Raw genomic sequence first — 23081 nt, 5'->3', positions numbered from 1 at the left:
ATTTGCATATTTCTGGATGTATTTCTCCAAAGATATGTTAATACTGAGGGTTAAAGCCCGCTAGTGGCCTTTCACGTGGCTGCTTCATCCTGCTTTTCTATTCTTTTTGACCACGGCCTATCGATTTTCCTGGATCTGCCCTGGATATTCCAAAAGATATTTTCACGTTTTCAACGTACCACAGCGCAATATGAATATCCAGCCAGTGAACCTAAAAATACCGATAATAATTTTGGTTAAAACCCAAGTAGGAAGATTATACTTAGACCTAAATCAAAAGAATTGTCCCGTTATGCCTTAAGCATACCTAGCAAAACCAGAATTGGCGACAGCGTGCTCATTTTCCCATCTGCCGTGCTGGTAGTGGAGCAATAAAATGATATGCGCTGATTCGAGCCGATATAAATGCGCCAGAATCTGATTAAAAAAAACTACTGGACATCTGGTATTAATAAACTTATAAAATTGATTGCCAGAATTCAACTGTTTCTACGTGTTAATTCGTTCGTAAAAACGCATAGAAACCCTGCTTAATGTGTTGTGTTATAATAGGATAGCATGTTTGTTCACACGAACCGATTGGCTTCGGCGTGAAAAAAAGGTAACGATTCTAATATTCCTTCATCGATATAGATGATACTAATAACTATGCTTTTTATTACTTTTGAACAAATAATATTAGCAATAACTATAATTCCTTAAACGTTTCGATTAGATATTCCTGAAAAATACAGTATTTATCAAGGTTCGTTACTACACAAACGAAGCCAATAAATTAGATGGGATGAAAATGAAGGTATTTATCAAGTAAATTGATATCGCACAGAATAACTAAAAATTATGACGATAAAACGAACAGGAAATTGCACCTTTATCCTATAGACTTTAGAACGTTGTTCCCGAATTAATGAAAAACGTTTATTTTCTGAATAGATTTCTTTCAATGTTTGAAGTTGGCGCCGTATTTGACGCTTTTTCGAAAAAGATAACTGAAAGATAGCTCGATACTGATAAAATATCTGACCCACTGCTCATGTAAATGAATTTGATGTAGGCTGTTTAAGTGTCTTTATCAGTTGTCATAAAATATATGAACATTTATGTATACGTATTAAACATACATAGATCGCAATAGGCTTTTTGATTCCGAATATGGACGCCAATGTCTAAAAGAGAGATACATGGGCGTGATTCGGAGGTTACTGTGAAATAGTGTAATCATTATCGTCTGTGATAGTGCTCACTACATGCAACATGTCTGAACATCTTACCGATGAACAATTAGGGAATCGTCATCATGAATTAGTGACCAGGGGGAAACTAAAAGCGACGAGCTCAACGTCGGGATTACTCGCTGGATTTGCAATGGTGAGTGATTTGATTCTGTTTTCAAAAATCATTCAGGGAAACCCATCTGAGAATTATCGCTAAAAGATAATTTTTAATCTTAAATTGAATTCATTTCGTGTCATATAAGATGTACGCTATTTTTGCCAAAATACTCGGAGATTTGATATTTTTGCTTATGCAATATCAATTCGATCATCAACTGTTTATCGTTGTTTATCATTCAAATCATATTGTTTTATCCCCGTAAATGATTAGATACTTTTCTTGCTATTTATGTATATACAGGTGAATATGGTCGAACTACAAATTGAAAAGGACACCCCTGAAGGTCTGTTGATCGCGTTCAGTGCAGTCTCGACACTTCTCGTTTGCGTGCACGTGTTTGCGTTGCTGATTAGTACGTGTCTGCTGCCGAACCTCGAAATCTCTCGATGGCATGCGAAAAATCAATCCCAAGAAAATCTCTACCGGAGATTGTCTATTTTCGTCGAAACTGCGTGGATCATGGCGAACGGTATTGGAATCGCGCTATTCACTTTCTGTGTGTGTGTCCAGTGTTGGGTAAAGTTCTACACATTTTCATTCGCCGCATCGCTAGCACCGTCCATAATAGCAATCCCTATATTTGTGGGTTTTGTTGTATTCGTTTACTTTTACTATAGAGATATAAGCGCCCATAAATACGAAGTTGCAGCCGATGAGCTGAGGAAGGTAGAAAGTATCGCCGACGAACTGGACACTTACGCCGGCTCTGACAGGTGGCCATCATTCGACGATGGTGTCTCCAATCAAGGTTTCTTTTCAGGGGAGTGTGCCACAGCTCCCGCTACCCCGGTCTCCGGCACACCACAATTCCAGCGTTCAGTTTCATACGACGATGATGCTGCTGCCGCCTGGCGACAATCGAGCAGACGAACGGCGCGCCGCTCCGTCGACAGCCTTGGGTCGATCACATCGGCGCGTGGTCTGGCAGTCAGGTACGCTCAAGATTTTCGGTCAAGACGCGATGAACAGCTGAGCGGACCACAGCAGCGTCGATCGGTGACGACGTCCCCAATCGTAGAATTTTTCGAACCCGGGCCCGAAATACTAGAACATGGCAGACAACCATTGCACAGGCAAATGCGATACCCAGCATCGATACAAATGTTACATGAGGACGAAGATTAATTTTAATGTGAACTGCATCTTAAATGATTCCATCGAAGTCTTGTTATCAAAGATGAAATCGTATTTCAATGAAATGAATGGAAGACACTTAAAAACTGATTCGATTCATATCGGAAAGCAAAGCTTTATTCTTCTATACTACATGTAATATAATACAACCACCAACGTTGAAGGTTGGTTCTATCTACTGCTGAGATCTGTATTCGATTTTCGGACTGAAATCAAAAAGAATAAGGTATTAAGATTAGAATAAGTCTCACAACCAAAAATAATTTTCTGTTCATCAAAATTTAAAATATTGCTGAGACCTGCATCCTAAGAATGAATTCTAATTTTTTAACATTGGAAGTTTATATGAATAAAATGTAAAGTGTAATTTAGTCCGATATTGATAATCATTAATGTATAGAAATACCATGATAACGAAGATGAAAAGACAAGTGACGCAGTGAAGCCAAAGAAACATTCGTCGGTTTCCGAATCATTTTGTTGATCGTCTGCAACTATGTAACTGCGTCATTATTCACTACGACCGTCAACGACACCGGTCGCAATAAATCGTTTATGTTCTTTTCTGTGACCCAGCGCGACTGTCCTTCTCAGTCGCAACCGACTGGCAGAAACAAGTCGCACACACCGTTGCTGACAATCGCACCGCAACCGACCCCTACCACGCGACACGGCACTGACTTTTGAAAAACCTATAGACTAATTCCATCAGACATACCATACTAATCTTTATCGAAGTGATTGTCTCACTAGATACCAGGTTTGCCATTGTTTTTCATTTTCTTAGCTCTGCCAACTTTACTTTTAGCTTCTACTATAGTATCCAAAATTAACTTTGAAATTAGTAACATATTAAACGAAACGCATTTGCCCATAATATATGGTGAAAACCACAAAATTCACCTACCATCTTTTATCTTGCCTTTTTTCTCCAATTCGCTTTTTACTTGTTCAAATCGGTTGATGATTTTGTCTATAACACTCTGATTGATGCGCGTTAGTTCTCGGTCAGGATTCGATCCTTTCACGTAGTCTTCGATAATTTTCCGTATGACGTCCACTGTAATTTCTGTCTTCCATTTCTCTCTTTCGACGTTCTCTTCAGCTTTCTCGCGCAATTCCTTTGCGTTGTAGGTAGTCTTAGTTTTTGCGGGTCTCTTTGGTTTAAGCAAGTCAAGGTTCTTAATTTTTTTGCCACCTGTTGGTTGACTTGGCATCCTCCCAGTTGTTTTCGGTTGCTCGCCTTTAAAGTTATAAAACGAATGATGATTAAGTTTTTGTTGTTAGTGAGTATCGAGTAAATGCTTTTATCTGAGATGTATCATGTTGGGACAAATCCTAGAAATTGTTATGATAGATAGGTCTTACTCATTATCTTGGCAGCTTCACCAATCCCGCTAGTTCCCGCTGAAATACATAGTAAAATTGTTGGAATTACGGCGACAGATTAAGTGGTCAATCGAAGCAAAGTTTCCACATAAAATGTGCATTCTTGTTCCTTTATCAACTATTGCTTGATATGTTGGCAAATGGTGCCAAGAAAGGAATGACTACTCACAACATAGATTACAGAAATCTGGACACATGTCGAATATATCATCCGATTCACAGTCCATCGGGACACAATCGAATCCCGGTTCATCTTTTACACCTTTGCTGCAATCGACTAGAAGTATTTGTAGAATCGCTTTGATATTGCCATGGATGTATCACTTATTCTCGATTGGGAAGGAATCAACAAGATGGAATGAATAGAGACTTACGCTCGCAGTTAGGTCCAACGATCCACGGTACTTTGGGACAGGTACACTTGCAGGTCTTAGGATTCATTTTCCCGCCGTTTAAACAAAACTTCACATCTTTGCAATCTATAATCAACATATTTACAGGATAAACAGACTGATATTTTGTAAACAACGAACGTGAAAAATCATCGGATGAACTTCGAATCATCGAACAATTATAACTAACCACACAGGCCGGTTTTACTGTTGTAATTAGTACCACAGTCAGATCCTTTAGTAGTATTCGAACGTATGTATGGCCTATCCATTTTTCCGTAATAACCAGGTTCGTTTCCACTAAAATTCAAGTTGCTATTCAGTAAGTATCTGAAGTTTTTTTCTAAAGAGGCATCATTTACATTCCCGGTAGAAAATTGATTAGCTTAGATTATGTTTTCCCATAGAACGCACAATTCTCAAGATGGTGGTCATTTATGACTTAGAGAAAGTCTTCTTTTTTCATTCTTAGGTGGCTATTTAATTCGATGCTATTTATTTGTCTATCTATGAGTAGATACTTACGCTCGGGCATAATTACAAACGAAATATTCGCCTTTATTTCCTACATCGCAGTAGAGCATGGCGCAACCCACCAATACACTATCTGCCCACATAACCTATAAGTCAATTGTGGATCAAATAGATAAGTCATTTTTTCAACTTCCCACTGCGTACATACTACATAACGTGGGAAATGCAGAATTATGTAATAAGTCAGCAATAAATAAAGGTTAGAGAAGTCATTCTATTTGTAGCCAGTAACCGAACATCAATACTTGATAAATACTGAATAAACCTGTGAATAATGCCCGGTTGCTTGATTTCCACCTTCTTCGTAACTGAAATTTTCTTCGGTCTTTTCATCGCACCAGCTTTTTATAACTTCCTGCCATGTAGTACCTTGACCACCGGAGCAAAACCAATTCTGACCGTACGCGTTTCTTCCTGCAACGTTACCATAAGCAACTTGGTGAATTCTTTATTCGAGGTATTGTGTGGTATGGCGTGGCATTTTGTGGTATGAAATGAACGGTACAGTATGGCAGGGTTTACCCACCAGGAATAAATCGAGCGGTAATAGGATCGTGATCTGGTCCACCTCCTCGTGCGTGACACATCGAGTTCGCCCAACCGAGCGCAGCCTTAGCTGCTTCTTTATCCCAGTACTAACAAAAGATACAGAAAGCAAACAAGGAACTCGTAGAAAGTATTGAAAGATCTTTTGGTGCATCTCCTTTCGGTTGTGAGAACATTATCATTTTTGGGGATTTTTATAATTTGGACCACAATGAATGTTTGTTTTACATTGGGAACAACTTTTGGATGCCTACGTCTCTATTTGTTATTGGTTATTGTGGTAACATGACCTAAGAGGTAAATGAATATTACCATTTTGAATATGTAACTTGCAGGAGGGTCTGACTGACCACGACATTTGTTGTGTTCGTCAAGTATAAGCTGTTTTGTGGCATCCGACAGGGCTGAAATCGACATAAATGTTGTGATTTCAAATTCACCTGCAGATGATTTTGTTCTAATAATGTGCTGGCAATTCTAACGCCCTTTGTAACTACTTTTAAGTTAATATCAAATATCGGAAAATTGAGGTATTACAGTTCAGCTACCGGTTTCAAGTAATGAGATCTAGACTGAACTTACCTATTGGGAATTGCGGGCGCAAACATATACTATGCGTACGCTTTTTCGATATAGCTACGAACGCTTCAGGGCAATCCTATGAATGATGTAAGTGATAATACTTTGAAATTTATCTAAATGGCATATCTAGAAATAATCTTAATATTGAAACCTTGATAAGATATATATTTGCTCCAATTCATTTGTTCAGTTTTAAAATTTATTCGTTGAAATCAAAGATAAAGCATAAATTGAACGAATTCCATTTTCAAAAATTTGCTAAACATACAGCTGCAGAATATACTAATCCACACAGTGACCCTGAAAAATAAATATTCTACTTGGATCAAAAAAGTAATCGCCCTCACTTCAAACAATAATGTGTAATTTCACTTACCAATAGATATCAAGGTAATAAGCAGTGCCATTGGATTGTCCAACCTAACCGCCGGGTACTTGGATGACGCTGCAATCTTAATTTGACTACGGTCCTAGTTAGGATGATAAAACCTTTCGACACAGTCTCTAAATCTTAGAGCATGCATACAATCGAACCAAATATTCAAAAGACAATCAACTCGTCAATCCATCCAAATTTTTAGGTGAATGTTGATGCAGTTGTTCTAGTGCGAATACCCGTCAGGTTAGTTGGGTGCACTGGAAGTGAACTCAACACGATTCGGTTCGGCTATGAATTCCAAGAGACGTCAAGACAGCTCGGTTGTTTGGCAACAACTGGTCGGTGAGTCGTTTGTCAAAGACTGTCGACTAGCATCGCCCAAGATGATCAAGGGCTACGAATCGTAGCACCATTGCGACCATAACATTTGATAAATGATGTTGTTCGATTTGAACTTTATAGACAATTTTTGAATCTACTTCTTTTAGTGATCTTGAACAATGTGGAAATTCAGGAACTATCTGTGCTACCCTGCACAAATATCGAGGTCAACTGGAATCCTCTTTCACACCTGTTGCGCAACTAAGCATAGAAAATATTCACATGAAAACAACAATCAATCTTCGCGAAGACTGCCACCATGGTATAAACATTTTAAACTTTTGAAAAAGTAATGTCCTCTAATTGAACGAACAAACAATACATTCAAATTGCTTTTCACCGCGAATTCGTTGTCTTCAGCCTATTTTGATGAATATTAGAAGGCGTTTTTCTAACAACGGCGACATATTGTGCAGTTTTTAATTGAACCCCCGAACAGCATTCACAGCATAAATCACCTATTCAGTCACACTTACCATGTACCCACGCATTTTTTATTCTATAGTTCCATATCATTAATCAAATTTTTATTTATGTTTTTACGAGGTCTATTGTATCGTTAATCTTTTTATCATTTTTTCAGCACAAGCCGGCCAGTAACTCGCACGCATCGATAGGCACTGATTCAGCGAACGTTTGTAACAAAAACACGCGCGCCAAACCAACAAAAAGATCTTACACGACATCTGCAAATGCAAAAATGTCCGGGCATTCTTTTATTTGAATTCGAATAGCTCATCAAAACACCACAGAACACTGCACCCGATCAACGAATAGATAATAACGCAAAAAAGAATCTCGCAGGCCAATGAAGGAACAGAGGTTATCACCAGTTGATTTATTTATGACAAGTGACAAACAATAATAAGAAAGCGATTTTAGTAGTTCGAAGATTAATTCAATCGAGCTTATGTCGTTCTTTTGCGACCTTTAAACCTCGGTCTTCACTACATGTAGTATTGGTTAACTTGAGGCGTTAGGTGTGGATTACTACCACTGCGGCGTGCATCACTAATGAAATGGCCATATTCCTCATCGTACAGGTGACCGATTGGTCCAGCAGTTGTCCATACTCCACTGTCCGTGCTTAGGTCATTATCGTAATCGACGCATTCACCGTACTTGTCCCAGTCGTCCGCGTCGTTATCCATGATATTAGTTCCTAAATGGTCCCCGTAACACGGATTTTCGTATGCAGTTTCATATTCCCTCGCCATCCAACTCATCCCAGTAGTTGAAGAATCGCTTGGTCTCTGGAAATCACTTGGTGCGTTAGACATGGCTACCAATTCTGGATAACCTGAGTATACTCTGTGATCCAATGAGGGGTCATATACATCGTGGATATCAATAGGTTCCTCACAATTATCGCTGTCAAGCTGCAAAGTGGCTGTATCGTCCTTGTAAGCCCATGATTTACTTAAATTGAATGATCTGGATATTAGTATAACGATGAAAATGATACTCGCCAAGCTATCTTACAACGAAAACTTACCCACAACATGTTTTTTTAGTTATGCTATAAATCGTCAGTGCTACTAATGCAGATATCAATAGAATTGCCCCTTCGGTTGTTCCGATGACAAATGCTGAAAGATGAATATTTCACGCGATATGAGAAGAAAAAGGTCAATCTTAAAAACGGGCATTAGCTGCGTTACTGTATAGTTTTCAAAGGTTTCTTACCGGCTTCAGAAGAGCTCATTCGGTTTGTACCGGATAAGATCGTACCACCAGTAGTCTTTGTAGTTGTTGTGGAGGCTCCTATTTGCCTTGGAGAGTGTGTGGTCTTCTGTGTAGATACTGTAGTATAGGTTGAAGAAGCGGTGCTTTTCTGTGTGGATGATGTAGTATCTGTGGTCGGGGCTGTGGTTTTCTTTATAAATACTTTAGTACTGGACGTGACAGGGGCTATAGTACTTGTGGCAGGGGGCGTGGTTTTCTGTATAGATACTTTAGTACTCGTTATTGGCAACATCGATTTCTTCGTGCCAACTGTGGCTGCTTTCTGTGTAGATACAGTGGTACTCGTTGTAGGAACCGTGGCTTTTTGTGTAGATACAGTGGAACTCGTGGTAGGAACCGTGGCTTTTTGCGTTGATACAGTGGTACTCGTTGTAGGAACTGCGGCTGCTTTCTGTGTAGATACAGCGGTACTCGTTGTAGGAACCGTGGCTTTCTGTGTAGATACAGTGGAACTCGTGGTAGGAACCGTGGCTTTCTGTGTAGATACAGTGGTACTCGTGGTAGGAACTGTGGCTTTCTGTGTAGATACACTGGTACTCGTGGTAGGAACCGTGGCTTTCTGCGTAGATACAGTGGTACTCGTTGTAGGAACCGTGGCTTTCTGTGTAGATACAGTGGTACTCGTTGTAGGAACCGTGGCTTTCTGAGTAGATACAGTGGTACTCGTTGTAGGAACCGTGGCTTTTTGTGTAGATACAGTGGTACTCGTTGTAGGAACCGTGGCTTTCTGAGTAGATACAGTGGTACTCGTGGTAGGAACTGTGGCTTTCTGTGTAGATACAGTGGTACTCGTGGTAGGAACTGTGGCTTTCTGTGTAGATACAGTGGTACTCGTGGTAGGAACTGTGGCTTTCTGTGTAGATACAGTGGTACTCGTGGTAGGAACCGTGGCTTTCTGTGTAGATACAGTGGTACTCGTGGTAGGAACCGTGACTTTCTGCGTAGATACACTGGTACTCGTTGTGGTACCCGTGGCTTTCTGTGTAGATACACTGGTACTCGTTGTAGGAACCGTGGCTTTTTGTGTAGATACAGTGGTACTCGTGGTAGGAACCGTGGCTTTCTGCGTAGATACAGTGGTACTCGTTGTAGGAACCGTGGCTTTCTGAGTAGATACAGTAGTACTCGTTGTAGGAACCGTGGCTTTCTGCGTAGATACAGTGGAACTCACGGTAGGAACCGTGGCTTTCTGCGTAGATACAGTAGTACTCATGGGAGCGACCGTGGCTTTCTGCGTAGATACACTGGTACTCGTTGTAGGAACTGTGGCTGCTTTCTGCGTAGATACAGTGGTACTCGTGGTGGGACCCGTGGCTTTCTGCGTAGATACACTGGTACTCGTTGTAGGAACTGTGGCTGCTTTCTGTGTAGATACAGTGGAACTCGTTGTAGGAACCGTGGCTTTCTGCGTAGATACAGTGGTACTCGTTGTAGGAACCGTGGCTTTCTGTGCAGATACCGTGGTACTCGTGGTAAGAGCTTGGAAGTTTTTGTTCGTTTCTGTCGTTGTAACTGCATATCCAGCCGAGAAACGAGGATCATAACATGTGACTACGTTGTACTCCATAGCCTCAGGATCTAGACATGAAACGATCATAATATCCCATTCAGAATACGGTTTCATACGTAATGTTAGATTATCTTGAAAAATACTCACAATAAATCTTTATTTCGAATCCATTATAAGCCGATGGACCATGGAGATTGTTTTTACTAAAAATCTTAGTGTAGTCGTATTCAATCTTGAGATCCGAACTCAATTCCCATGTTGGCAAATGAACCGCCATTCCCTTCAAAACACAGCTGTATTTGGTGAAAAAAAGTCAAACTTTCATCTCGACAGACTCATCGCAGTCTAGCTTCATGGAGATAGTCGCATTCAACTTCACTCGGTTCTTCACAGAAGGGGAAAGTGAACAGGCGCAATATGTGAACGTCTTCTGCATCGATGGGGTAAATGAAAATACTAACGTTTTGTCGGTGACCTTTCTCGACTTTATCGGAGAATCATCACATATTCTGATATACTTTTCGCAGACGATGAGCGCTACCCATATATTGAATATGAAGAATATCCACGAAATGCGACACATTTCGAACAAGGATCGCATTACAAACTTCTCTCAATGAAGCGATGCAAAAAGTTTCGCTTTTTACCGTCGTAGCAAAGTTGATCCCAGTTTGAATAACTGAATTCCCGAGAATAAATTGCGATTACCTTTCCTGAAGAAAAATTATGAAAACAAACTACGAAATAAGACTCGCACAAGCTGCTGCACCGCATAATCGTATTAGAATACACTATATGAAACATATGCCGAAAACGCCAAGAAAAACAATGAATACGACAGGAAAGTCCTCCCGTGCTTAGGTTAATCTAGTAAACATGGTCTGAATGAAATTAAACCCTTTTATACCTTAAATGAAATTACTAAGTATGAACTCACATGTCTGATGTCAAACTGAATTTTTGAAATAAGTAGGGCTAGTTTTTTTGATAAATGTTGAACGTTGTTAGTTGTTCTGCCATGCTTATTTTTCTCTATCTCTCATCTTTTATGCACATTTAGATAGATACATAGACATATAAAATCTCATTTCAGTATCATCTCATATCAGGCTGATCATTTTCGATGTATGAATACATTTTGTATACGTCAGTTAAATCTATTTAAAAATATACGTATAAGCAGTTACATAAGCAAGGTAATATTGTCAATGACCGTATGCATTTTGTATTTCAACTATTCTTGACCCGTCAGAGCTCGTGAATGTACGAATGGTTAACATTCTTCGGCCTAGCTGGAGTCCTTTTTTCGTTTGGTTCATGTATGTATCAATTAAACGGTTATTACTCACTCGGCGAGTGTATAGTTGTTCGCAAAATTGCGAACAAACACCTTTGGAATAACATGTACGCTGAGTTCAGACTATTGGAATTCGCGGAACAGGTTCGAATGTTATTTTCTTTAATCCGTCTGGTATAGATGCAGAATTAAAACAGCTTCTTTTCTCCGACTTTCAGCTCGAACGTGTATTATCATGTGGATCTAATTTACAGCGTTTAGAGACATAGAAAGAGAGGGAGAGAGGAGGATATAGATTCGCGATACAACTCACTTTCTCTGCAGGTTTCCTTTCCTTACACTGGCATTATCTGATGATCAGACTGCGAGAAAAAGGTATTACCGTAGGTGTCTGCTGTGTAGACGAGGTAAGCCGAAGAAACATTTATATATATAAACTTGAAAAGTTGAGTCAATACCGGAAACCAGAATTGTTCGATCACATTTCTTCAGGTGATCAGCAACAGATCAGCAACATGATAGATTTTCTCAAAGAAAGTAACAGGTAAACAAGACTATAACTGCAACTCGGAATTTCTACCAGACAAACCGAAAGTTTGTGTCGCTTGGAAAAGTTGGGACGGTTAGAGAAAAAAGAAAAAGTACAAGGTAAGAATATGAATGACTCATTTCATTATTATACGATACCGTATTTCTGATAGATTGGTTATCACTTTATACAGCGCAAGAATATTTGGTAGATTAAGTGAAAAACGGGCGATTTATCGATGAATAAGTACAAGCATTTAAAAGAAGGAGGAAAAGAAGATGACAGCGACCGAGGACGCCCGATATCTTCTGCAGTTACGCCCGTCATACGAATAGAGCTGTCAGAGCCGGACACACGTCTCACAGACGATGCTGTACTGCCGATCAGTAACGTAAAAGAGACTGCTCGATTCAGCAGAAATTCCCTAATTCTCGGAACTATTCAACTACTTTGTGGAATGATCATCATCATTTTCGATTCAGTCATCATCAACGATGAAATTGTGTACAATTTTCGAAACTACTACTGGGTGAGCATTTTCATTATAATCAGCGGACTTTCGACGATAGTGTGCGTGAAATATCAAGAACGGTGCGCCGTAGTCGTCTGCGTCGGTATGTGTGCTGTTGCTAGTCTCAGCGCGACGATGTGCGCTGTGCTAACGGCAATTCAACTAGCCGCCACTGCGAATGATTGGCACGGAATTTTGGAGAGGAATTACGAATTAAAGCTGACGATGTTATCGTTGAGATTAGTGATTCTGTTATTGGAGATTATCTGCGTTATAGTTCAAGCCGCCTACTGTTGCGCGTTGTTGAAGTGTTGTCGGCCAGCTCCGGCGCAAACACGAGTAATATATGTTCCCACAGGACCGCAACAGCAAGCCCATCAGAATTCTTGAGATTCCTCGCCTCTTGCAGATGTTGATGTCAAGTTGGATAGAAAGTTTCTTAGAAGACTTATCTATAAGCTCCGTATATTACAGCATCAAGATATACGAAATTATATTAGTCACAATTAAAATGCACTTTGTTTGAATACATACATGTATATATAATAGAAACCTGCTTATACACATACATGTGAAAACATACAATTTAAGATTTGTAAATATCAGATTTTCCTGTTTTAAAGAAATTACCTGTCAAATATACTACACAGAAGCGGTGCAATATATCAAACGGAAAGAAGGAGTTTCATTCTTTAAAGTGTGTGGTAGTGTTTTCAACAGATAAAATGATTATGATGAAGTTATGAAATTTTCAGGTTTTTATGATAATATGCAGTATCTTTCTGAAAGTTGGGATCTGGTAGCCAGACTATGAGAAACTTTCGCCTCTTAGAAGATTATGCATTATTCAGTCAGCACCGAGGCGGGCGAAACGACTGTAGGATAGTTTTCTAGTCTGGAATTTAAATCGTAATTCGAGAAAAAGAAAAACTCATAAATCAGGCAAGAGGGCATAATAGCCTTTTACTTGTCTATCTGTGGTGGATGTTTAATATTCTTATATATAATGTATATAACGATATAGTGTATAACCCACTTAAGCAAAAAAGTAGTTTCTTATCGTATAACTGAAATGATTAATATCATTATGCAATCACGTAGAATGAAATTTACGTAGGTCGCATCTAAAAGTGAACTTAGACAATCGATTCGTTATCATGAGGTATATAGTGGTTTTACCAATGCTGATTTCAATACTGATCGCTGTTGTATATAAAATACCAGTATGTCGCTGTCCTTTCGAGCCCTTTTCCTTGGTGTGATGGCAGTAACTATCATCGAAGCAGTCCGCCCGTCAGGTAAGATGTTAGCGTTAGATATTCTTTAACTTGTCACCAACAACCGATGTGAAATAGTTTGTGTAGAAAAAACCAATAAGCACCTCGTATACCGACAATATTCTACACAGTCAAATTCACCTCGAATATGCTGATTGAAAATCTTCTTCCAGAGAGATTTAAGCTGTCAATTCGGATGGTTCCAGAAGATGGATTCATACTTCTACCTAATGAGAACTTGCAGTTTACGTGCAGTTGGTTCATCGACGAGTCCGCCTTCACACTCAAAAGTTGGTACAATGATCTATTGATATCAGAAAACCGGGAGATCGATGGAAATATACAAGAACGGTTTTCTTTGATTGAATTTTCGAAAAATTCGAGCCGAATATCCGTAACAATCGGGGTGAGTTACAAGAATGAAAAACCGAAGAAAGATCCAGATAGAATCTCGTGTTCGGTCGGAGGTTCGTATGTTCACAAGAACGTACATCCAGGTAAATTTTGACATTTTCGCACCACGTGGCATATCTAATTCTTATTGAATATCTCTGCATCGTGTATTTTAGGCTATTTTGGGCACATGAAAGCAAGACTTTATGGTAGAGTAGTGGAACGCGGCTCGGTTGAATTGCACTGCATATGGACTGGTAATATCACTTCCGGTTCCACATTAAAAACCTGGTACGGTAACACACTTTTATCAGATGCCGATGTTTTGGCCGAATTGCCTGAGAATTTGAAACAACGAGTCGAGTTGTTGGAGTACAAGGAAAGACCCGGTACTAAAGGTCACATAATTGTGAGAATAATGTTTAAGGAAATTTGTATGGAAGATAATGGGAACAAAGTTAAATGTGCGTTACGAAATATGTCTGACTCCATCGAACTCAAAGTGGGTACGTCATAATCAAACATGAAATTTATTTTTTGATAAATGTTTTGATGATTTCTTTTTTCACGAATATTTTCCGCTCACACATTTCCATTTTATTTTTCGGCTTTATTTAATTTCGACAGGGGTTATTAGATTATACGCATTTGTCCAGTCTAAAACCAAAATTTTCATGACGACATTTTCCATTTGTATTTTGCAGGGCTTACCGAAGCCATCGCACGATCTAGCAAAAGCCAATTTGTGACACTTAGCATGACGTCTTCAATACCGTTGACTTTTTATAATACGAAAACTGACAACGAACAAACGAAAATGATGACGTCATTCTATTCGACCGACACAAAGGACACATCAAAATTCTACGCAACAAAATCGATGACGCCAATAAACTCGATGATGCCCCCAGATCGGGCTGGACCGACAAGCAATGAGCTATTAACACCAGTCGAAAAAACATTTGTGGTTATAGCTGCTGTTGCGTTTATAGAACTATTCGTTTTTGCTATATTTATTCGCCTTTATAACAGAAATGCTAATAACTGACCTTGAAATTTGGTCCAACTCCTTTTATCCTCCTGTTCTTAAATTGCTTAATTTTCATGACACTTTATAGGTATGTATACCTATGTATACATTGTCTTAAACAATATCTTTTGCAAATTTTGAATGAAAAGTTAATCATTAACAAATAAAAAATCGTTGAAAATGTCAGTGTTCGAGTGGTTTTACGACAAAGAGAGGTTTGATTTGAGCAAGTTTGCAAGTTCAGCAAGTTTGTAGATTTGTCTCATGAATTATTGGTCTCTGTTGCGAAGGATTTAAAAAGGTGGCCATATCTCAGTTCCGTTTGCAAGTGTGTTGAGTGTTTGACTGTGGTGGTTTCTCCACTCAGCAACGCATGGCATTTTTTGTGATTCGACCTCTTGCACCTTGGGGAGATGGCTAACGTAAAGAGCGCTGAATTTCTTTCTCGGTCTCGAAATGAATGGCACAGTCGTTTTCCAAATTCTGGACGTGCCTAGCGTGTCCCGATCAGGTTGAGGGACAGGGGCCAGAGACAGGCTGCAGATCCTCGCTTGGTCGAGTTTCACGAATGGAATTAAGCGATAAATTGATTCGAAATAAACTGACATCCGATTGCAGTTTTTAACCCTTTTTGGGAAATTATCCCTTTGTCAATATACTCGAATTGAATTGATATTGTCTCTGTCCGTGATTTAGTGTTAGTCTATTTTGATGGCTCATATATATGTACTTAGTGCAACCTACGCGGAAGTGAATGAAAAAGAAATTTTCGGTTTTTCGGCAACAATAACTCCGAGTCCGACCGATTTGACCTGTTCTCGCGATAAAATAACGAAGATTCGTCATGTCGGCTACAAGTCCGAATAAAGAACAACCAAAACGACGCAGAACCATAAAAACTGAATCGCCAACAGTCGCTACAGAAGAGAGTAGGCGCATTATCACTGCCTCTTCTTCATCGACATCAACAACTGCTGGTTCAGCTACATCAACATCCCTGAAAGACGTCAAAGGGAAAGCAGGAAACCTTATTTCTAGAGATAACATCATTAAAGACAAACCCAAAGATGTATGTCTAATGTGAAGATTATTTGTGGGGTGTAAAGTATATTTGGTCTAAATCCAAAAATGCAGTTTTTCTGCTCCCCTTCCCCGGTCTGGCAGGCGCGGAACTAGAGGGGGGGGTTTCAGGAGTCATGACCCCCCTGCTCAGCTACCAAGAAAATGTATTAATCTTTTTCTTGAAGGAATGTACACAAGATAAAGCGGGCGGACAGTACTCCATAATCGGTACTGGCCAAACAATATGCGGTATAAGCCCCTCGCTAGAGATTTGAGTCAGCAGTTTAACATCAACATTTTCATGAACCTCTCCTGGAAAAAATCCTGGCTCCGCACCTTTGGCTACACTATGAGCAGGTCGACTCATACCTTAGTGCAGAAAACTTGTCATAGGCATGCTATTCACCTCCCTTTCTTAACAAAACTTCTTTTTCTTGTTTGGAATTATTTTTGAATCAAGGCTAATGTTTCATATTCAATAACAGCGCAAAAATGATGAATTTTCCTTTTGGAACATTAATGTCCATGCAGTATAGAAAATGTTTTAGTTTTCTGTGAAAAAATTGTCGTTTTGATAATAGTTTTACATTTCGCTAGTGTTGCTAAGGATAGAATGAGGGTTTAGATACCTTTAGGATACCTGAACTGTGCTGGCTACAGTCTTGCATTCATAAGGCAACTTCTAGCACATTTGGAGTGATAGTTTTGTTTCTTTTTCCTATAATCTCATATTTGGCCTCAAATCTAGCAAGTTATGAAACAAGTGTATATTTTGAACAAAAACGACGGAAAAAGTGTTACCAATGAGTGAACCTTTTGAAATTGATACTCAAATTTTCTTAAGGTCTTTCGTTTGCACTCCGAAACCCCCCTAAATACGGCCTGCAACAATATACCAATAAGTAATAATCAATAAGTATTATCTATACTGGTAGGCTATATCTGTGGTTTATTTTCAGCCTAAAATGGCTCTACGCTGGGAAGAAGATGAAGTTAGTAAACGCACGATTAACGAAGATCAGAATGTTCATAAAAAAGCCTGTGACGAATTGAGGAAAGCCATTACGGAAATACATGCGCTGAAATCTGCAGCGAGACTTGAAACCGATACTTCGGTTAATGCAAAGGTATTGTGGTATTGTATTCATGAGATTATTACAGACTTTCCTCACTACTGATAAATTCGATACATTTCGATCACAGAACTCTAATATTGGATTTCGTGATGATTTATGTGTCCTCCAGGTATCTGAAAGTATTGAAAATATGCGTATTCACGGGTCGTTGCAATTCGTCGTTCTGAAGAAATTGAACAGACTGTCTCATTTACGCTGCAAGAAAGTCAGAGATTCGACGAATGAGGTACATATTATATCATTAAATTTGTGGGGTTTTTTTATTTCCAAACATGGCATGGGTTTTAGTAGGCCTAAGTCTTGCAAGCCAAGAAAAATTTATCTAGGTCCTGATTTGTGCTTAATTTTCATGAATATGTCAAGAATTGCTGAAAAGTGCCACTTTTTATTACAACATTCATAATAGTGTTATTGAGTGTTGATCAAACAATCAGAGCCAAGCACACATCGCTACTGGCAGTTTAACATGTCCTAGCGCAAGGATAACTTTGTGATTTGTCCATACCTAGTTTATTGTTATGGTTTGACAAATCGTGTTGAGCAGTTTCATTGTCTATCATGTGTGGAATTGACTAAAAAAGTGCTTCTTTTTCCACACTGAAAGTGTTAACTTTAGCTTAATCCTCATTGCTACAAACCATGTATGGAGATTTATGCAGCAACTCAATGAGAAATATTTGGTGAAACTTTGTGAAACAATGCATTCATCAAGTGCATAAAATATAAATTGAATTATATTCTCTGAAGGCCAAACAGAAGATCGACCAGTATCACTTGCAACTGCAAAATCTACTCTACGAAGCGATGCATTTGGATAAGGAGATCAACAAATGTTTGGAATTCCGATCGAAAGACGAAGAAATCGATTTAGTTAGCGTTGATGAATTTTATAAGGAAGCACCAGAAGAAATCTCAAAACCGGTAAGCAGAATTTCAAGTCAATCGATGAAATGTCCTGTATTTTCTATCATTGATTTATCTAAATTTACTCCTTTGTTGTCTCTGTTTCCTATTCTACATGGTCATTTCATTCAGTAAAACAACAGTTCAAAAAAGATTGATTATATTATTGATGTGATTTTTTCTCTATTTTAGGATAAGACTAAGGCCGATGACCATCTTCAAACTATAGCTCGTTTGGATTGGGAATTAGAGCAAAGGAAGCGGTATGTATTCTTTGAAAAAACTGTTTCATCAACGTGAACAGATCCGCGTATAAAATGTAAAACATCGTCATCGGTTGTAAAAGATTAAGAAAACAGTCGAGAAATGGCTCATAGAATCAGGTTGATCGTTGGGTGAACCTTTGCTCTGATCACATAAAATCTGAATTGATTATCTGCAATTCAGTCTTATATTAAGAACAATCAGATGCCGCATTCGTAAGGTCGAGTCGTTGATTCAGCCAAGACTCGTTTGCCAGATCTCAGGTACACTCAGGTCACCTGACCGCACACTCTCTGAGAGATATTTGGCCACGTGATCGCGGAAATCTTTCAATTTAAGCTTGGACGCGAAATTAAAAGAAACCAGTGGCATGAAGGCAGTAATTACCAAGGAAATCAAGTCGAAACAAGAAATTCTAGACAGTCTGCAACCCAAACTTCAGTCTATATTAGAGGTTTGTCAATGAATTTTGAATTTGATCTTTGTTATTGAAATGTCGAATCAATAATAATCAAAATTGTGATGATCATGTCTTTTTAATATTCAGTCGACGAAGGCAACTCAAGAATATCTCGGTATGCCATTTGATGAGATGCGTGAGCAATATCGCACGGCTCAATATTTACCGACGCCTTTATACGTTCTGTATATGCAAGTTACCGGATACAAAGATGCCTACAGTAAGTTCTAGATCTTAGTGTGGTGGCTTCTCTTCAGGCTCCCTACCACTCAGTGATTCCATAAAAACTACTGTACAGAAAATGTTTTCGAAGGTGCTTGAAACTCCTTTGATTTTAGCAAAAACCTCATTAAAACTTCAAAACTTAAGATTTTATGAAAACTTATTTAAAAAGAGAAATAGGCAATCAGAAATGTTTGTAGTTGTACAGAAAACTACGCTTAAATCGGAAACCTACAGTTGGAACCACAATTTGTTTTAACCCAATATAGTGGTTACCGAATAAAACACTGAGTTTGGTAGTGTAAAGGATAGAAATTTGCTTACAAAACCACTGAATAAAACAGTACCGGTTAGGTCTACTATAATTGGGATATAAAAGTGATGCTGACACTTCCTCGTAATTTGTAATTTTCTCCTTCATAACTCCTTGAAAACTCCTTGTATCCAAGAAAAAACAAGCTGTTTGGATCCTGTACTCTATCTATCTTCACTTCAGATTTACGCTGAAATTTCACATGTGTTGCTTGATTTTAGATAAAGATATTACTGTATCTATTGAGGGAGATGTCGAAGATGCTAAAATCCAGGCGAACGTCGTGCCAGATTTAGGTGAGTAATCAATATATGGAATACTCAACATCTGAGAAAATATATTTTTGCTAATCGACGTTTCATTTCAAATTGGTTGAATACACGATTTACAAAACGATTTTATTTTGCAGAAGATGACAGCGACGTCAGTGACCAAGAGGGAGAAGAGAATCAGCGTAAAAGGGTGTGTAAACAATCATAGACAATCCACTGCGGCGAGTGGCTCAGACCTGATTTATAACTAATAATATTTTGAAAGTAGTTTCTACTCTTCTTAAGATCTGACTATTCCTTAAAAATCAAAACACTCAAAATCAGAATAATTTCTCATTTATTTTCGATAAAGCTACTATTTTTGATGTCAAATTACTTTTATTTTTGGTGAAAACTACCATGTCATTTAGAGGAATCGCTTAGTCTGGTCTTGTCGCTCGATGACAGGACACCCATAGTCTCCGGGCAAGACTTGTATCCCTGTTGCTCCTTAAACTATGTTTATGATAACATCTGTTTTTGCATTCACTTTTGAATTTTGTGTTTTCAAAATTCTACAGAAGAGACGACGAAAAACTGTTGAAAATCGAATGGCTGAAAAAAGGACAAAGATGTTAAGTCGACATCCGTTATCAGTTGTATTCAAGATACAAACAAATGGTGAATATGTATTTTGTGTTGCTCAACTCAACTATCAAAACTGACGAACTAGATTTATACCTAATTGTGAAAAGAATGTTGCAAAAATGTTCAGCGTTCTGATTTTATTGATCTTCTTTTGTAGACTCGTCGTTGGTTCTAACGTTCAGCTATTTGACATTGTTGAAGATCGTAACTGTTAAACCGCAAATAACCGTGTCTAGTGATGTCAATAACTCAATCGCTGGAGGGTGAGACTATCAATCGTGATTAATTCATTGTGACTAAGATTTTGCGATGTCCTATTATAGTTGTTTATAACGGTAATTCTACCCTTTCAGTGACCTACTGAGTGCAGATACGTTATTGGATTGTTTATACCCCGGTGATCATGGTAGCACCACTCCGAATCCTGCCAACAAGTTTCAATTGTCTAAATTAGGGTATGTTGCATATAGATTACGCGGGTTTGATTGTGATTCAATTCAATGAATTAGAGGGACAATCATCCAGAAAAAGAAACTATCGTCAACTTGAAAAGTATTTTTCTAAGTATCGAAGCGGTTTAATTTGGTTTGTATATTGCAGCATGGATAACAATATCAAATCCTACATAGAACAAATCGGCTATCCGTATATATGGGTGCAGTGGATTGCCGGGTTACAGTTCGTTGATGGAAGCGGCGCTGAAACTCACGCTCAGAAAGACATCAGCGCCAGTCATATGGACGACATAATTAAGAAACTGCGTAAACGTATCCTCACGCGACTAGCATTACAAAAGCAGATTGCAGCATTAGGTAAAATTGTCAATCTAGATTGAAAGTTGTATTCTGCATTGAAATATACGAGTAGATCTGGATTAATTAGGTGTGACTAGTACCGCTTTTGAAGGATCAATATCAGATAACAAAATTTACTTAAGAGTCTTAATGTCTTAAACCAAAGATCTCATAATTCCATTCGTCCGTAATGATTCGGATTATGCATGATAGTAAAAGCCATGCTTATTTCTTCAATTGTAGAAAAAGGCAATGTGTCGGTGTCGAAAGAGCATCAGAAATTGTTCCCGGTGAAAATCAGTTCGAGAGTCATTTCTTGGAAACGGTCAACTTACGAAGATTATATCGTGAGTTATATAAGTTTCCTTGTGAATTACGATGCTGTACATTTCCAGGGGCTGGTTTTATAGACTAAGCGTAAATGCATATGGTTAACTCGGTTAAATAGGTGGAGTTGTACAGTCGAACCTCATTTTAACAACCTTCGATTTAACGATCTCTATTGGACCAAGAACCGACCATCTAACCGAGAATTTCGTCTCCGAAAGGAAAATTTTGAGAATGATATACTAGATATAAGGAGCAGCTAGGAGCATTACAAACACATTTCGTAGGCCCCTGAAGTTTGGTGTGATGAGGTTCCACTGTAATTCAATTAAGTGGTGGATATAATTGTCAGAATGCTTTAGTCAGTATACCTGTATATCTAGAACAATATATCCAGGCGTTTGCGCTCAATTGTTTCTGATTTATGGAACTTTTTATTTGATTGCTATTTTCAGCTTTTACCGTATACAAAATCGATTGTCGAAGCAAAGCTAGTGCACGAAGCCGACATGATATTTGAAGCATCAATCGAGCGAGGATCGGGTATGTTTTCATTTTTTCGAGGACATCTCAGACCAGGGATAATTGGTGGGCAGGTGTCAACGGAAAAATATTTGGATATTGCTTCCCTTTAATCAGATCTTCCCAAAGTATGAAAAGCATCTTTTTGACTTGAAAATTGCCTGCAAAATAAACCAGTTTTGTGTCTGTTTTTAGCTCGTCTCGACGCACAGATTGTGTTAAGTCCCGATTATCCGAATCAAACGCCGATCATAGCTCTGAATTTGAATTGGAAAAACAGTCGTAACAACACTAACGATGAAAACATCCGGGTACGTAGCAGAAAACTTACTTATTTACGAAATTTAGCTTTGTATTTACAAATAACAGGTTGATTCTAATCTTAATCAAAAACAAACTCAACAACAAATAGGATTAGATAATGGCTGATTGCTTAGACTTTATGAATGAAATATTTGAGTAGTAAAAACATGGAAACTTTTAAGTGTCTTAAACTTCAACGCAATTTGAAATATTTTGCCGCTGATATTTTTCAGATGATCGAGGCCGAACTGAATGTCTACTGTCAGGAACTGACCGGTGCTAAAACAGCCGATGAGCTGTTGACCAATCAGATTCAGCGTTTACTCATGTGCGTCGACGTATACTTGGAGGCGGAGTCCGGAGGCAGTTTAATGGATGGCCCGGTAGAGTTTCCTCGTGAAAAAATATTACCAAGAATAGCCAGGTAGTAAAGAGTGTTAAATTGATAAGATTAAGAGGGTTTGAGCCTAATTTAGCCAAGGAAATAAGGCTAAAGTGGAATGTTGGAATATTAGCCCTGGAGCCACAATCGGGTAGCCAAAAATCTGAGTTTCCTGAAAGTTGGCTCTGGCCTGTGAAATTTTATTCTGCTGTTCGGGAAGGAGTTGTGTTAACATTTTTGTTTCGTTTTTCAGAGGTCCCGATAGATTGAAACCGTATTGTTTCATCAGTCAGTTCGGATTTTTCGCACAGCGGTAACCGACACGATCCGGTCATAAACTACATTTCCATCAATCGTCTGCGAACTCGTGTAGATTTTCTCATTTCTCCGATACATCCTTCATCATTGTATACATCCTTTATATCAATAAACTTCATAAGTGAAAGATATAGTTACACTGTATTTACGT

The 23081-nt window shown here is 38.6% G+C and overlaps 4 protein-coding genes and 1 long non-coding RNA gene across 6 annotated transcripts; 4 read left to right on the top strand and 1 right to left on the bottom strand.

The window, feature by feature from the left end:
• Nucleotides 1-1082: 1082 nt before the first annotated feature.
• LOC141898920 (calcium release-activated calcium channel protein 1-like) lies at nucleotides 1083-2900 on the top strand. The gene is made up of 2 exons (XM_074785067.1): nucleotides 1083-1368; nucleotides 1636-2900. Exons 1-2 carry the CDS (start codon nucleotides 1255-1257, stop codon nucleotides 2518-2520), a joined length of 999 nt encoding a protein of 332 aa, XP_074641168.1. The 5' UTR covers nucleotides 1083-1254; the 3' UTR covers nucleotides 2521-2900.
• Nucleotides 2631-6037, bottom strand: LOC141898919 (cysteine-rich venom protein Mr30-like). The gene is made up of 12 exons (XM_074785066.1): nucleotides 5973-6037; nucleotides 5703-5794; nucleotides 5371-5479; nucleotides 5110-5258; nucleotides 4836-4930; nucleotides 4501-4610; nucleotides 4293-4397; nucleotides 4088-4195; nucleotides 3898-3936; nucleotides 3437-3772; nucleotides 3248-3343; nucleotides 2631-2735 (listed from the first exon to the last, which is right to left on the bottom strand). The coding sequence occupies exons 2-11, from the start codon at nucleotides 5703-5705 to the stop codon at nucleotides 3279-3281; spliced, it is 1119 nt and encodes a 372-aa protein (XP_074641167.1). The 5' UTR covers nucleotides 5706-5794; nucleotides 5973-6037; the 3' UTR covers nucleotides 2631-2735; nucleotides 3248-3278.
• Nucleotides 6038-11636: 5599 nt separating this feature from the next.
• Nucleotides 11637-12146, top strand: LOC141898293 (uncharacterized). The gene is made up of 3 exons (XR_012618543.1): nucleotides 11637-11692; nucleotides 11778-11933; nucleotides 12008-12146. It is a non-coding gene; the product is annotated as an uncharacterized LOC141898293 (long non-coding RNA).
• A 1334-nt stretch (nucleotides 12147-13480) lies between these two features.
• Nucleotides 13481-15206, top strand: LOC141899960 (uncharacterized). Of its 2 annotated transcripts, none has more exons than XM_074786606.1 (4): nucleotides 13481-13623; nucleotides 13776-14099; nucleotides 14172-14501; nucleotides 14700-15206. In XM_074786606.1, exons 1-4 carry the CDS (start codon nucleotides 13551-13553, stop codon nucleotides 15041-15043), a joined length of 1071 nt encoding a protein of 356 aa, XP_074642707.1. In that variant the 5' UTR covers nucleotides 13481-13550; the 3' UTR covers nucleotides 15044-15206. The 2 variants fall into 2 exon arrangements, with proteins under 2 accessions (XP_074642707.1, XP_074642708.1); XM_074786607.1 differs by having other exon boundaries at nucleotides 14172-14286; nucleotides 14700-14839.
• Nucleotides 15207-15747: 541 nt separating this feature from the next.
• On the top strand, nucleotides 15748-23051 carry LOC141898705 (THO complex subunit 5 homolog A-like). Its single transcript, XM_074784757.1, has 18 exons — nucleotides 15748-16094; nucleotides 17047-17214; nucleotides 17333-17449; nucleotides 17971-18144; nucleotides 18319-18389; nucleotides 18730-18844; nucleotides 18938-19070; nucleotides 19607-19681; nucleotides 19795-19847; nucleotides 20218-20317; nucleotides 20442-20547; nucleotides 20638-20739; nucleotides 20885-21096; nucleotides 21322-21425; nucleotides 21861-21948; nucleotides 22123-22238; nucleotides 22464-22654; nucleotides 22866-23051. The coding sequence occupies exons 1-18, from the start codon at nucleotides 15870-15872 to the stop codon at nucleotides 22927-22929; spliced, it is 2214 nt and encodes a 737-aa protein (XP_074640858.1). The 5' UTR covers nucleotides 15748-15869; the 3' UTR covers nucleotides 22930-23051.
• Nucleotides 23052-23081: the final 30 nt, after the last annotated feature.

The sequence above is a fragment of the Tubulanus polymorphus genome, chromosome 2 (genome assembly GCF_964204645.1).
Source record: "Tubulanus polymorphus chromosome 2, tnTubPoly1.2, whole genome shotgun sequence".
Classification (NCBI taxonomy): domain Eukaryota; kingdom Metazoa; phylum Nemertea; class Palaeonemertea; order Tubulaniformes; family Tubulanidae; genus Tubulanus; species Tubulanus polymorphus.
This window is presented reverse-complemented; position numbering and strand designations above follow the sequence as displayed.